Source organism: Amblyomma americanum, chromosome 8, assembly GCF_052857255.1.
Source record: "Amblyomma americanum isolate KBUSLIRL-KWMA chromosome 8, ASM5285725v1, whole genome shotgun sequence".
NCBI classification, from domain to species: Eukaryota; Metazoa; Arthropoda; class Arachnida; order Ixodida; family Ixodidae; genus Amblyomma; species Amblyomma americanum.
The window spans coordinates 15,709,991-15,724,762 of record NC_135504.1 but is presented as its reverse complement, the minus strand read 5'-3'; the positions used below and the strand labels follow the sequence as shown (position 1 = coordinate 15,724,762).

Genomic DNA, 14,772 nt, shown 5'->3' with positions numbered 1-14,772 from the left:
CTAGTAGTTTCTGCTTTGAGTTAACCAATTCGCTCTCGCGCTACCATCTGCTAGCCTTCCTGGTTCAGTTGGTAGTGATTGCCCGGTGAAGTGGAGGTCCCGGGCTCGAACCCCGGACCACGACTAATATTTCATGAACTTTGAAGATTCTGTGAAGGCTGTTTAGTTTCTTCATAGCCATGTGGCTGCACTTCGGTGTATGCTAATGAGTATACTCTCTTATTGCAAATTACATCTTGGGGGATACCCCTAAAACAAATTGGACTTGCAGCGTGAAGGATGCCGTGGAAGCTGTCATTTTGGAGCACTCCACGCGTGAGCAGTTATGGAACTGTAAGAAAATAGTCCTTGCCGCACAGTTTTTGTCTGATAAATTTCATAAATTTACTTTTGTGCAAACTGTTATATATTGAAATGTTTGAGGTCTGAAAAGGTGGCTGTGTTTGCATTAAAGGCAGTGAGGTTTGTGCAAAACCAGTGCGATTAACCATTGCAGTGGCAACAGCATTTGCTGTTATTTAAACCAAACTACACACCCTGTTCAAGCCACTCGCATTTGTACACATACCCCTAGTGGGGAAAATACGTTTTTTTGAGTTAGAAGAGTGCTTTTTTTCGACATGACATTGTCACCCGTGTAGTACAATAGAATACAGCTGAGAAGTGCTTACTAGCAAGTTGGTTAACTATATTCAAGTATTACTGTTAGGCTCCGTAATTATTAAGAGGCGTGTAGCCCACTATAAGTAATATCCATATCACTGTTTAGAATCTCTAAAACGCTGTTGCTCGACAAATTTTGGCTGTTTTGACGAGTTACATGTACTGGAGAGGTTGCTTTGCTGGCAGCTTCTTGAAAGTGCATGTATTTTGGTGCGATGTAACAATCTCTGGAAAGATAGATGACCAGGAAAGTATGGACAGAAGCCACCACATAAAAATAAGTTTCAAGTAGTTTGTGTGCCCTATGCCTTTTCCATTTTTTTGTTTGTTTAAGCCTTGATAATTTCCTACTCTAGGGCTTGCAACAAAATGTCTCGTGTTTGAAATGCAAACAGTACACTATGAACACATTTATTTTTGCTGTGTGGGCAAACACATGGCACTAAACATATTTTCACTGCTGAAAACCTGTAGTACACAAAAATTCACTTCATATTACCAGTCCAAGTGAAGCAAATGTGAACAGCATGAGTACAGAACCTCGTTTTTTGCAGTCACATTGGCTGCAAATTTGTAAACCAAAACATCTGGTATATATGATGTCTTGGGGGAACAAAGTAGGTTAGCCTAGCATTACCAAGAAAAACCACATATCAGCAGCAAATTCATAAATCAAGACATTTGGCCTGCTATCCAACACTCCGAGAAATAAAGACAGCTAGCTTTGGAACACTGAGAAATGCCACACAAGCAACACGCTGAATATGGAATTAACAGCCGTCATTTCATGTCCAACATAACGTACATTATCACCGCAGGCCACCTGTCTTGCAGTTGGTTAAAGCCAGCTATGGTAATTTGTTTACCAAATGCCTGGACTTGAGAAATGCTCTCAGTAGTACAAAGTGTAGTGGCTGGAGTAAATGTCTGATTTCCAGCTATAAATCACTAGAGCAGGAAACACTTGTAACGAACTGTACAGTACTCAAATATACTTGCTCACTGAACCGAATAGGTTGAACTTGCTTGTAACACTTTCAACGGTGCATTATACAATGGTCTGTCGTCGACTTGAGTGCAAGACGCCATACAGTGAAGTAAAAATAGTATGAACAGTGAGTGGTATGCTTTGCGGGTCAACAGTACTCCGATCCTGTGCTACCAATTCAAAATGATGACTCCATATAAATCTTGCACTTAAGAATTACTTTCAGTCAAGAACACTAATGAGAAAGATACCCAAGTGCACACATTCTGGCGTTTGAAACAATCCGCGAGCAAATGTAACATGCAAATTGCTTGTTTGACCCTACAAAGTGATCACATTCAGTCCCCTGGTGTTTGCCAAACTCCCTTGTTCATGCATAATGAACCTTCGTGAGGTTTCCGCAGCCACTTGCACATGGTTTGTAAAGATACGAAGTGCAAGAGGAACACAAGTATTTTTGAGATGGCAGTATGCACTCAGAATTGAGCATTAACGGTAATGTTCAATTTTACGTTAATAACTCATACACAGTTGCTGGTATGAAAAGCAGTTGAATTTGCTATATCTCAAGTTTATTGTAAGCAGGTGCCACGCAGTTTTTGATCACTCTACTCTGACACTACAAGTGGCAAAGCTACGATTATATAAGACTGGTAGCGAGCCTTACTAAATGCAAGTTCATTATCCGAGAACCATTGAGATGCACCATCTAAAAGAGCGGCAAAGAAAATGAGTATCCTGGTGGTGAAAGCTAGCACACTTCGAGTTTACCACACTTTCCTAACTCGCCCATCAATAACAAACCTGCAAGAGCTTCAGTTTGTGCCTTCCTTGTGGCCTCTACAAACTCATCCAAAACAACATTTCAGCATGATTCAAGGATGCACACGCCAGCAAGGTTGCATAACGCTTAGCACTTGAATACGTACAAGTCACACTGAGCGATATTCAACAAGTCAACGATCCTAAAGAGCGTGCTTTCGTACACTTGAGACTGAGGTTTACTTACATGCCCCACAACAAAACGACACTAAACAGATGCTAAACCATCAGCTGCCCTGTTTCATGGAGATGCAAAATGTCAATGCACATAATGCATTAACAGTTGTCTTAAGCACACACTGTATTCTCAATTAAAGTGAATGCTTGCGAGGGAGCCAACCGCACCACTTGTTTTCAACACCTCAAAATGGTAGCGAGCTTACAAAAAAAGAAAATGCCGTGCAAAGTTTTCAGGGCACAACAGAAATGCACATTCACAGCGGAGTTTTGCAGCACAATCACCGGCTCCGCTCTGTGACACTCGGGACGACACCTTCACTGGTGTCGCAAGGTACTCCAGGCTATCCACTACTGTACGTTGGAATGTAAGGAAAAGGAACTTCGTCTTGGTCCAGCAAAACCAGTTCCCGAGTGATCCTTGTACCACCTCCAGCCTTTACTTGTGTTGTGGAGGATTTCCCTTCGACGACAGCTGGGAACTGCTCGAGAGGTGGGAGCCTTCCGACAGCTGCGACGAGCCCTGGGAGCCAGCCAAGGATGCATTGCTGGCCCGCTGTCCAGAATAAAATAACATAAGCATCAAGGACAGTATAGCACGATGATCCTGGAATAAATTCCATTATAATTCCCTTTAACGGACACATTTTTTCGAAACCGGTACCAGAATGGTCGTTTAGCATCTGTGCTGGCATCTGTTGGGAAACGAAAAAAATGCTTTGGGCGAGCCCTACTCTCAAACTCGACACGGAGTGCCAAAAAACACCGCAAGTTGGACTCGTCGTCATGAGCAAGAAATGACGGTCCACTAAGGTGGTTAAGCAAGGGGTGGAGGCAAGGGTGTTCAGTGGTCATAAACCCAAATAAAAACCAATATGTAAAGTGAACTGAACAAAAAGTGCAGTAAAGAACTGTCAAAATGGGTCGAAATTTCAACTATGATCAACAACTCCTTGCTATAAATTGGAGGGGACACTAAAGCTCTGCCTTAACCCATTAACGCTATTGTGACATATAGCGTTAATGGGTTGATGCCCATATACGCAGAATTGGTCATTCATAGAGCCCTGGATGTCCTCCTACCACTCCTGGCGCAGTGATGCAGTGTTTAAGCGGTGCGCAACTGCCCTGCGATGGCAGGTGCTGCTACTGGTGGGTCTTGAGCAACCCAGGTTACTCTTCCCGAGTAACCTCTTGCGACCAATCATTAACTGACCACCTGCCACAGTGGTCAGTTTGCTCACAATTCGGTGGACAGGTTGTGATGACATCACAAGGTCACATGACCCAGATTGCCCACCTAGGTCGCTTCTCCAGGCTGCAGAATGGGAGCCTTAACACTGCCATGAAAAATATGCATGGGTTTCCCCTGTACTTGCAGTTAATTCAGAGCTCCTCAAGGGGGAACCGGCTTTTAAATAACGAAAACCTCAAAAAAAAATTTTACAGAATGCCACATTTGGTATTTATAAGACTTTTTTAATTATGCCCCGAAGAATTTTCCACGAAAACAGCCCAGAAATGACTTTAAAGAATGTTTTTGTGGCCACAGGTAGCAGAAAACTGGCTGAAGTCTCTAGAAATACATGTTTTCATAAAACTGCTTTTTGACCTGACTGCCATGCTTGCACAAAGTGTAGCATGACAACAGCTTCATTAATTTTCATGCGGTTTGTTGCACTATGTTCCCTGATAAATTCCTTGTGCAGTGACGTTCCTTTTTAAAACATTTCCTCATTTTTCACTCTGTCACAAATTTGACATGATAATGAGTGCTTTACACAAGCGAGGATATAACATTCTGTGTTGAAAAAAAATCAGGCTGCTAAAAAAGTTTAGAGAATGTCACTGCATCAGAATAAAAATTGGATTGATGAATGGATGAAGATAAACACGATTTTTAATGGTGACGGTGCAGCTCTGGCCGAAGACTGCCATAGCACAAGGTATTTTTCGTCTACACAAGGTCGGGTCATAGACCCATTTTCCGACCACTTCACCCTAAAGAAGCCAAGCATCAAGCCAGGGGAAAGATCTTAGTTTTTTGTTTGCACACAGAAAAGCTGATGCAAAGATGAAATGCTCTGCGTACCCGTCTGTGTGCCCGCCACACTCGCTGAATCTTCTTGGCAGCAATGTTGCGCCTGACTGTCTCGGCCTTTGGATCTGGAAGGGCACTGGATGTGGCTGGCTTGATGGCTGCAGTCGGCTTTTGCTTTACTGCTGCTGCTGGCAGCGGCGCCGTCACACCACTGTTCGTCAAAGTCTGCTGTGGCTTCTGCGAGAGAATTGCATAAGAGCAATTGGCACTGCATTACGGTCTCAGTATGTTTCTTATCCGTCACTTACATAAAAAAAAGTTACTGCCCACATGGCAAAACTCATTGGGCACTTCTCAAGACTGCTGTCATGCAGCCAGCCTTCTGGACTACCTCAGTGCATTTTCAGAGCGAAGTGGCTCCCCAGCTATGAAACAAGAAGGTGCTTTGAATGTTTGGAACACAAGTGATAATTGCAGCAGCTCCTATACTACCTTTTGCTGTGACATGCTTGCTGGGAAGCTCAAGCTCTAGCAATGACTCTAGGCCACTGCCTGGTTGGGGCATCCTCATCTTCTTCGTGGTCTTCATCTTCTTCTTCTTTGTGAATAGCAGCTCGGTTTCGGCCCAATGGCTGGCTTAAAGGCATACTAAAGCCAACTCCGGCTAAATTTCTGTTCTTAATAAAATTGCATTGCCTGGCTTAACTTGGCTCCGTTGATGTTCAACTGGCTGCAAAAGAAGCATTTGTTTCCAAGAAATTCAGAGTTGAAAATGAACGTTTCCCTCCCCGTCACTTGATTCAAACTCGTCATGTTGATGACTGTGTAGATAGCATAATGGACTCCTTGATTGCAGGCTGGAAGTGGATGGCAGGGTGGTCTAGCCTCAGAAATCCACGCACAAAACAGTACATAACATCACCGCAGCTTGCTCGGGAAAATTCCCCGTGGTAGCAAGAACAGCATTTTGTCTTTTGGCTTTCGACAGCTTATAAAGATTACGTTTCCAATTAGAGCATCCCGTCTGTCATTAGAATGTGGTCATCGATGTGTATCAACCTCAATTTGTCCTTAATGTCCCTACAAAGGACTTCACTAATGGGCATAGCGCATGGAAAGCACTTTGGCATGCAAGAATAATATCTCCACTACCTTCTGGTGACCAGTGTACAAGAATTATACAAGCTATAATCATCAAGCAGCTGTGAGGAATGTACTACTATTCTGCAAAACACCGTAGTACCACATTTTGAACAGCACACCGTAACATTTTTTCTGGGGTGATCTCCTTCCCATACACATCGTGACATGAACACAGCTTTGCGAACCAATCACCTTTAAATGGATACACATGCGACAACAAGGCTCTTCGCTAAATAAATCAAGGTGCCAGATAAAATATTCTGCGTATCATACAATTAGATTTTTCAATGCAAACTTAATTCAGTCTGCAAAAGAAAGGAATACAGAAAAAAAGAGACAGGACATGAAGGAAAGGAATCAAGAATTAACCGCAACAAAAATGTAAGCAAATGCTGCAAATAAACTGAGCCTGAACTAATTTTTGGCCGAGGATATCACTGTCGTTTCAATAAGGCAAGGCTACTACGCATGTTTACAGGTAAAATGCGTAGATAAGGATAGTGCATCACTGGTGTCACCAATGTGGACATCACATTCACATCACCTCCTGATCAAAGAAAATGCAATAATCCCGGTAAGCTGAAGATGCCAAAGGTAATTTTTCTTCTGAATGTTAAATGCTGCTCACGTCATCAGGGGGCGTTGACTTCGACTCTACGGAGATTGCTGATGTCTCCATTTTGTCGTCGGGCTGCGGTGGACCTCGAGTGACGCTGAATGTGTTTGACCGCTTGGCCGTGGCAACACTCTTCCGCTGTTCCACAGCCAAGGTTGCCGACCCAGCTCGGCTGGAAGTGGCTGGTCGTTGGCCACTGCGGTTTGGCAGAGGCAGTGTTCTCGGAGGCGCCTTTACGGGCGCCTTTGTGGGCGTCTTTGTGGGCGTCTTTGTGTTTGCGGCTGTCTTGGCTGTCGGTGGCTGCAGCTGAGACTTGAGTCGGCGAATCTCCTGGCTGTGGAAGGGGAAATGTTCTTTAATTATTTTTTTTTCCCACATACCTATAAGTCGCTGCAAGGGCATTAAAGTGAACTCTAGGAGTGAACTAGACAGCATTTTCAGACACCAGTTATGCATGCAAGAAAGAATAATTAAAAGACGCAAAGAAAAACCTCTCGCAAGAAATGGAACAACTCATACAAATGCCAAACAAAACAATTAACCTAAAAAGAGAAAGCAATGGTGTTGTTCATTCTGGCCGACACAAAACTTTGCAAAGGTACAAAAGCATTTTTTGTCTGGTATAACCTGAATGACATCACGTGAAAGGTGATTCCAAGATTTGGTGATACGCAGGCTGAAGTAAATTTATGACAGCAAAAGTTACACATGGCCAATTATTTTGCAAAGACGACTGGACAGTAAGGGCATATGCAGATAGTACTTGGTAAGGAAGTTTGTTTGGTCAAGGTTTATCTTTATTAAAATGAAAAAATATAAAACCACAACAGCATTAAAAAAATCAGAGACAAATGAAAGCTGGGAGCAACACCATATGTGGTTATCAAAGAAAATGTGATGCCCAAAGTTAAAAAACTCCAATCAGAAGTTGAAGCTCAAGTTTTACGTTTTTTTATTAGTATGTTTTTCTCAAGCATGTATTTTGTACTCCTTTGCATTTCTGCCTTCAAAAGCATATCACTGGGCCTGGCGAACTTGCCCCACTTGAAGATTTCAAACAGCATGTACCGATAACAGAAAAAAAAGCACAATGAGTGTACCCTTTCAAGCAGTCATTTTGTACTTTACCTCATGATAACGCTAGTCAGCAATGTTTATAAATGTCATTAATATACTGTGCCGTTGTTTGATGTGTTTGCGAGCACTATAGGAGAAGCTAAAATTTCATCCTCTCCCAGCCTCGAGATAAATCTGAACTCTGCATTCTCTCACTCTTTCTCCTTCAGCTGGAAGGTCAGGCGGCGATTCTCCTGGCCGAGACGTTCAATCTGCTCCCGAAGTTTCGCAAGCTCCGCACTCGAACCTGAAACGAGAGAAAGGCACTGAATACTTGAGCAAGAAAAAGAACAGTGCCTACTAGAATAATCAAAACCAAGAAATTGAAAAAAAAAGCCAAACACAAAAAAAATAAAAGTGAACAGACGCGGAACATGCAATAGAATGTACTGTGTTCAGGAATTAGTCCAGTGAGAAAAAGAAAAATAAGATGCCGAGGTAGTGAGAAAAATATGAACTACCTGCAGCTAGTAGCACATGCAATCAGCCTTGAGCAGACACAGGGCACTGTACTACAGACCTGCACGAAACATTGAGTGCTTCAATACGCGCAAGTCCAGAAATATAAAAAAAAATTGTCACATGCATTTCCCAATAGACCTTAAAACTCCCATGGACGTCCAAGGGAGTTCTAGTTCCCATCGGGAAGCTGCACTCGCATACAAAAAGCATATACAGTGTGCAGCGTTAAGAATCAATACAGGAACAGCGAAACAAGGTATAAGATAGGAAGCATGCTTACTAAACTGATTGAGGAAATAAAACAAGTATTCTTTGGCATTCTCATTCCAGCAGAGTTATCACAAGTTGCCAAATTCTGAAATAAACGAAAAGTGCCAAACTGAATACAAGGTACGTAGAAAATGCACAAGACACATGCCTAAAGTCACATACCATGCTCTGTCATACAACATGCCACCACCTTCACAGGTTCGCAACCAGCTGAGGGCTTCTATAAGTGGAAACTACGATGCAAAGGGTTAACAGGCGAAAAACAGGAGGGGAGACCATGTACCGCTGTAGTGCTGAAACTCAAATAACAGGCGAAAATCACTCTGCATGAGAGAGTATGGCACCGGCGAATTTCACTTCTTAAAGCCATAATTTTCGAATCCAAAACAGTTGTGACACTTGTCTCTGCACTTTTTTTTTTTTCATGTGGATTAATACAGACTCTGCAAGTATGCCGTCAGCTACTTTGCAACTCAGTTACCTCGGGGCTGACTGCTCGTCAGTCGGGACTTAGAAGGATGCAGCTTTTCTGGTGTAGCAGTCTCTGATGAATGCCTCTGGGCGGCCTGGAGTTTCCTGTCAATTCAGAGATCAAGAAGGCAGTAGCATCAAGATTAACAAACTTTTTCTTATATCTTTATCTTTATAAAGAAAAAGATACCAACTGAAAGTCTATCATTAAAATTAGGGGTGTGTGAATATTACTTTTTTCCAAACCAAGTTCGAATAGTAGTCCAGCTGTGTCACCAAATCGAACATGAACAGTGAAGCCAAAAACCAAATTGAATATGAAATGAATAGCGATATAACCAAATCGAATAGCTGTACCAATATCTGCTACCTTTGCAAATATTCATACAAAACAATGATGATAGTGTTTAATATTTATGGGCCGCTGCAGTGGCTCAGTGGTTATGGCGCTCGGCTGCTGGCCCGAACGACGCGGGTTCGATCCCGCCCGCGGCGGTCAAATTTCGATGGAGGCGAAATTCTAGAGGCCCGTGTACTGTGCGATGTCAGTGTACGTTAAAGAACCCCAGGTGGTCGAAATTTCCGGAGCCCTTCACTACGGCGTCCCTCATAGCCTGAGTCGCTTTGGGACGTTAAAACACCATAAACCATAAACCTTTAGTATTTATGGCGCAAGGGCAACTTTTGGCCAAAGAGTGCCATGGCACAGGGTATTTTTTGGACTCCACAAGGTGGGGTCAAAGACTCCATTTTCCAAGCATTTCACCCCAAAGAAGCCAAGGGAAAGTTTGTACCCACCGTATCACCAGCCAGTATAAGGCGCTACTGGTGATATTTGTACAGAACATGCAATCGTGTGAAACACTGAAGTTCCCTCTGTGGCGCCGTGGTACAGTGCTATAACTTACGCAGTTAAAGGTACAGCTCAAGTTAAACAAAGTTAAAGGTACACAGCACAGATCCCCACTAAGGGGTCACAACACTAAGCCAGTATACTACCTCTATGACCATCAAGTTGCACATACAGGAAACTTAACTCTTGCTGTTGATGATGACTTGCTGTTGATGATGACAGAGAATAAGCTAGAGCGACACCTCACAACATGGCGGGTGAGAGCGCCGTATAAGCAATTGCCTCAAGATCGAGAATCAATGCAGGGTTTTCTCAACTTGCCTGAGGCTTGCCATGTGTGAGCATTATGAATGCTGTCACATGAATGGAGCGTATCATGACGCTGAACCATTCATTGTGCATGTACTGATTGTTACCAATAGGGTATGAGACATTCGTGAGGGCCGTTTTTGGAACAGTCATCAAAGAAAAATACAGCGGGCCTTAATCAAACCTCGCGCCAACTATTTTAAAGGTATTCGAGAAGCTGAGAACCCGTTTGGTTCATTACAAATTGTTTTAGTTATGCACAATTTGATTCGTTCGAATAATTAAATAGGAGAACATTCGATTCGCTATTCAATATTTTTTAATATTTGCACACCCCTAATTACAAGGAATTAAAAAGCACTGAAGAATCCAAAGCACTTACTTCAGCTTGTCTTCTTTTTCCCTCAGCTGCATTTCAAGTCTGACGCACTTTTGCTTCAAGCCATCCTGTGGGAGACATATATATATATTAGTCTAAGCAGAGAAAAAAGAAAGAAAAATATTGTTGCCCAGCCCGCATTTCCAATGGCACAACGCCCTCCTATGTGAGACAATGAGAAAAAAAAAACTTTTTTTTTTGTGCCTCTGAAGAGAAAATTTTCAGGATTTGTTTTCAAAACATCTGTGAAACACGCCTGTATTTCAGTACAGTTTTTTTTTATACACACTTCTATGCTTTCCGCATGAGCTAAAAGCATTCTACTCCCTTTGTGAGAGCTGTTTGTGAGCGATGCAGTCTCTGTTCCAATAATTCTTATCACCACTTTTGCAAAGTAGCAGCAGTAGCAAACTACAAAAGTTTTTAGTTAGCAGATGTGGGATTCAAAATGCTACTATGCGCCCTACCCCCTGTGAACGTAGCAAGAAATATGCAATGGCAAAACAGCAATTTTAAGGCTTGTGTAAGCTGTCAAGTTCCAACCAAAAGTTTATATGCCAAATATATTTAATCTACTCAAAATGGGCAACTAAAAAGTCGGGTAAACGGCGCACAATTCATCCCCTCGCCAATCGCACCTTTCTCAACCGCACACGGTGACGCGGCCGCGCCGATCTTCCTAAGCCTGCCATGCGCGCACCTGTGTACATGCTGATGTTATGGTGCAGCAGAGAGCGCAAAATATGAATATGAGGAGAGTTTTTCCACTGCGCGGCTAGCTGCGTTTTTCCTCCATAAAAACGGTTAAAGATCCCCAGGTGGTCGAAATTGGCACCTCTTTCTTCCTTTCTTCTTTCACTCCCTCCTTTATCCCTTCCCTTACGGTGGGGTTGAGGTGTGTGGGGTTCAGGTGTCGCCCAATATGTGAGACTACTGCACCATTTCCTTTCCCCCCAAAAAACAATTAATAACCAACTAATTAAAAGGAGAGTGAAAGTTAAATGAAGCCGGGTAATAAATTAGGAATGCAACAAATTAAGCGTGGGTGGGTAATAAATTAGGAATGCAACAAATTAAGCGTGGGTGAAAATTATGTGAGGGCGCAAATTACGTGAGAAAATAGGATAACTCCGAGTCTGGGAGGTCTCTGTTTGTGTGTGCATTCACTCGCTAAGAAATTCAACACATAGGGGCACACTGCACGGTAACAAAGTGGTTTTATTTATTTATTTATTGAGTGTATCTACACTGCCTGAAAGCATTACTGTAGGGGAGTTAAGTACATCAAAAGCCCAGAAACAATTCATGAACACAGCAAAACAAGACATAGCAAACGAAAAACAGAGAAGCAGTAACAGCACTAGTGGCACATATATATAAGCCCTAACAAACTTGCAGTTTGGGCTACGTCTTTTTATGCATTATGCGTCCGCGCAACCAGCTACGAGAACAGTAAATATCAAAATGGGCGCAGCTCTTTCCAAGGCAGTCTATAATAAACAGGAAAGAAGAGGAACCTAGCATGCTCACCTCTCCTTTCTTCTGTTCTTGAGCAGCTGCCGCCTTGTCCTAGTAGAAACAGAAGAGAACACTGGGTCCCTATCACAGGAGACATACACACAGCCCCGTGTCCTTCACTTTTGAGTTATCTGCAAACCTTTGTTTCATTTAATTTGTCCAATTGATCAAGTTAGACGTGCTTCTACCTTTCCACTGCAGTAATGTTGTCAAGATACTGCTGGTTTCTTTCGCAATAAATCAAATAAACAGTACACTGCAAGGTTGCACAATATAATAACATACGATCGCCTGCATCCTAGTACTCCTCATATCCGCAGGAATTATTCACTTTGACATGTTTCCAGTCCTGCGGAATAACATCTAGGCTATAAGATAATGTTAGAGTGTCTGCGTGAGTCAAAGTTCTATCTCTATGAAACTTTTGCCCTAAACACACGTCTTGCATGACTTCTGGAAGTAATATTTTAACCCTTACGGTATGCAGAACCTGCGTCATATCTATACCTCAAGAATCGATAGCAACCCAATATGCAAAGTTGACAATGACAAAAGCAGGCTCCATAAGGTATGCATTAAATGCTCATAATTGTTCTCTGAAACATGGCTGGATAGCAATACTTTGAAGTAAACTAAACTGATCACATATAGCTGTTCATCAGAACCATTTTTAAGGAATGCTTACCATGTGCCAATAGGTTTGCCAATACTAAAGGAAATTGTGTGCCAGTTGAAAACAGTGAAAAAAAAAATGAACAAGAAAACAGACAGACAGGATTGGCTCATTAAATTTTCCCTCAAATACAAATAAACAGAAAAAGCTTCAAACCAACGCCTGGCACATAGTTACCTTTGCTGCTTGAGTGAGCTTGTCAAGCTGCCTTGACTTGCGAGCACAGTCTTCCTCAAGGTGCTTCACCTTTGCCTTGAGACCCTGGTTTTCTGCACGGAACTGTGCCACCCTCTGAAAGTGGATCACATAAGTTTTAGTTCATCTGTTTTTTTTTTTTAATGCATCGCAACCAAATTGCAGAACTGAGACTTGATTTTATTAGACTGACAAAAACTGAAAACTATTTTGTAAAACTGAAAACTGCAGAAACATCTTTAGTGAAGAACAAACTATGTAATAGCACATAACAGTGCGCTGCTGTAAAAATAACATGAGGAAGGTTTCTGTAAAAAAACAAATAATAATAATTAGATATAACAAACACCACAGTGGCCAATTCTAGAACACTACACTATTGTGTTCTTAATACCGCACTCTCAGTTCAGGTACAGTGGTCCACACACTTGTTTACAGCGCTCGAGCTGTGCGCTGTTTTGCGCATTTATGACAATGACCACTACTTGGCGCACCTGATACAGCTTTCAAAGGCACACATTGCGCTGTGAGAAAGCCAACAAATAAATAAAAGCCACCTAGCCACCCAAACAAGGAGATGATCAAAGCTGCAGCACGGAAGAGGTTGCGCTGAGCTTTGACAGATATTCTCACTCTGAACGTGCCCGGTACACTGCACAATTAAACACGAGAGTAAATATTGTAACTCGCTTACAGTACACGACTGAAGTCTGTCATGGAGCTGACAACCAAAGTTAAACTACACAACTGTCTATTGGCTCTGGAACACACAAGCTGTAGTAGAAAGTAATGATAAATTCGTACTGCATGGAAATAAATCTTTCAGCTAGGATGAGCAATTGCCCATGGCAGTGTTCAAAGTCTATGTGCTAAATATCCATCACCGTCACTTCTAAGTGCATGTGCGCACCAGCAGAGCGCTTATTCGCCGGTCTCCCCATTTATTCATGCAGTGCCAAAAGAAAATTTTTCCGTCTTTTCTACAATGCGAGAAATAGTGTGTGTGTGTCCTGGAGTGAAAAAGCGCACATTCCCACCTTCTGTAGAGCGGCCGCTTCCTGGCGGAGTTTTTCTGTGGACATCCGAGCCGAGGCATTTGGAGACCTCGCACCTGCGTCAAAGACACGCTAGAGACATTGCGTTAAAAAAACAACCAATACCCAACGCAAGGATAGGACGAACGCAATGCAAGCAAAGTATCCCCGAAAATTAGCGCCGCTTGTCTAACTATCCGAAGTACTTGAAAAGAGCGCACAAAAGTGCAATTAAGTTTTGATTAAGTTTACTGTTTCACAACCTGTAAATTGGTACTACATACAGCAACGGTATGTCAAACAGTCTTGATTTTAGTTATACGGCCACTTTTCGACGTTTTGCCTCTGCTCAGTCCTTCTGGGTATAATACCCTCAAACGAGAAACTAGGTCACGCGATGGGTGTTCGCCGAACTCTCATAATTTACCGAGATACTCTCGAGAACGCTTAGAAACCTACGCTGCTCCTTGTTGGCCAGCTGGTTTCCGTTCACGATCGGCGTCTTCGTCGTGGCCGAGTTCGAAGCCCTCGAACCGGCCGGGACCGGCGACTTCGGCGTCCGGGGCTTCTTGGCGACATCGTTCATGACCGGGCCGTTCATCGGATGCCAGCCCTGAGGGAGCGACGTCACGTCTGCAGATCCGAAAGCACTTCCTCGATCAGTGCGCCCGCGTTAAACTGAATAAAGAAACAAAAAGAAATAACGCGACCGTCGCTTTGCGGTTTGACAAATGCGAAACGACAAGCAACGCACTGACAGCTCGCGCTCAGCGTCCAACCGCGCACTAGTCTCTCAAGGAGGAGACAAGTTTAAAGTCTTGTGAAGACTGCAGGACAAGTAACAGAAGTCCTGCAAGTTTCGTTTGAGCTGCGGGGTGCTGTGAATAATTGCTTTGGCAAGCAGCGGCGACTAGCTGTCAAGTTGAAAGCGTCAAACTCACGTCCCTCACCATGGCAACGCACCGAAACAGCCGCCATGCTGCAAGTGACAAGCGGGAGCAGACGCAAAAACGTGGCACGCAACGTGCACGCAACATCTGAT

At 43.0% G+C, this 14,772-nt stretch overlaps 1 protein-coding gene across 5 annotated transcripts; it reads right to left on the bottom strand.

Moving 5' to 3' along the window:
* Positions 1-1,060: 1,060 nt before the first annotated feature.
* LOC144100955 (uncharacterized) lies at positions 1,061-14,724 on the bottom strand. 5 transcript variants are annotated; one of them, XM_077633890.1, is made up of 11 exons: positions 14,681-14,724; positions 14,190-14,408; positions 13,734-13,807; positions 12,679-12,792; positions 11,841-11,879; positions 10,314-10,378; positions 8,780-8,874; positions 7,723-7,813; positions 6,463-6,784; positions 4,743-4,928; positions 1,061-3,206 (listed from the first exon to the last, which is right to left on the bottom strand). In XM_077633890.1, the coding sequence occupies exons 2-11, from the start codon at positions 14,329-14,331 to the stop codon at positions 3,090-3,092; spliced, it is 1,245 nt and encodes a 414-aa protein (XP_077490016.1). In that variant the 5' UTR covers positions 14,332-14,408; positions 14,681-14,724; the 3' UTR covers positions 1,061-3,089. The 5 variants fall into 5 exon arrangements, with proteins under 5 accessions (XP_077490016.1, XP_077490015.1, XP_077490014.1 ...); XM_077633889.1 differs by having other exon boundaries at positions 14,672-14,720; XM_077633888.1 differs by having other exon boundaries at positions 14,190-14,363; positions 14,681-14,714.
* Between the last annotated feature and the right edge of the window lie 48 nt (positions 14,725-14,772).

What these genes read in the sequence shown, in the direction of transcription:
- LOC144100955 (XM_077633888.1), bottom strand. Translation starts at nt 14,708, where the DNA reads ATGGCGGCTGTTTCGGTGCGTTGCCATG. An exon ending in TTCCAGCTGAAGGAGAAAGA is followed by an intron (nt 6,785 to 7,722) that starts GTGAGAGAATGC and finishes CCCCTTCCACAG; the next exon opens with CCAGGAGATTCGCCGACTCA. An exon ending in AGTCAACGCCCCCTGATGAC is followed by an intron (nt 4,929 to 6,462) that starts GTGAGCAGCATT and finishes ATTCTCTCGCAG; the next exon opens with AAGCCACAGCAGACTTTGAC.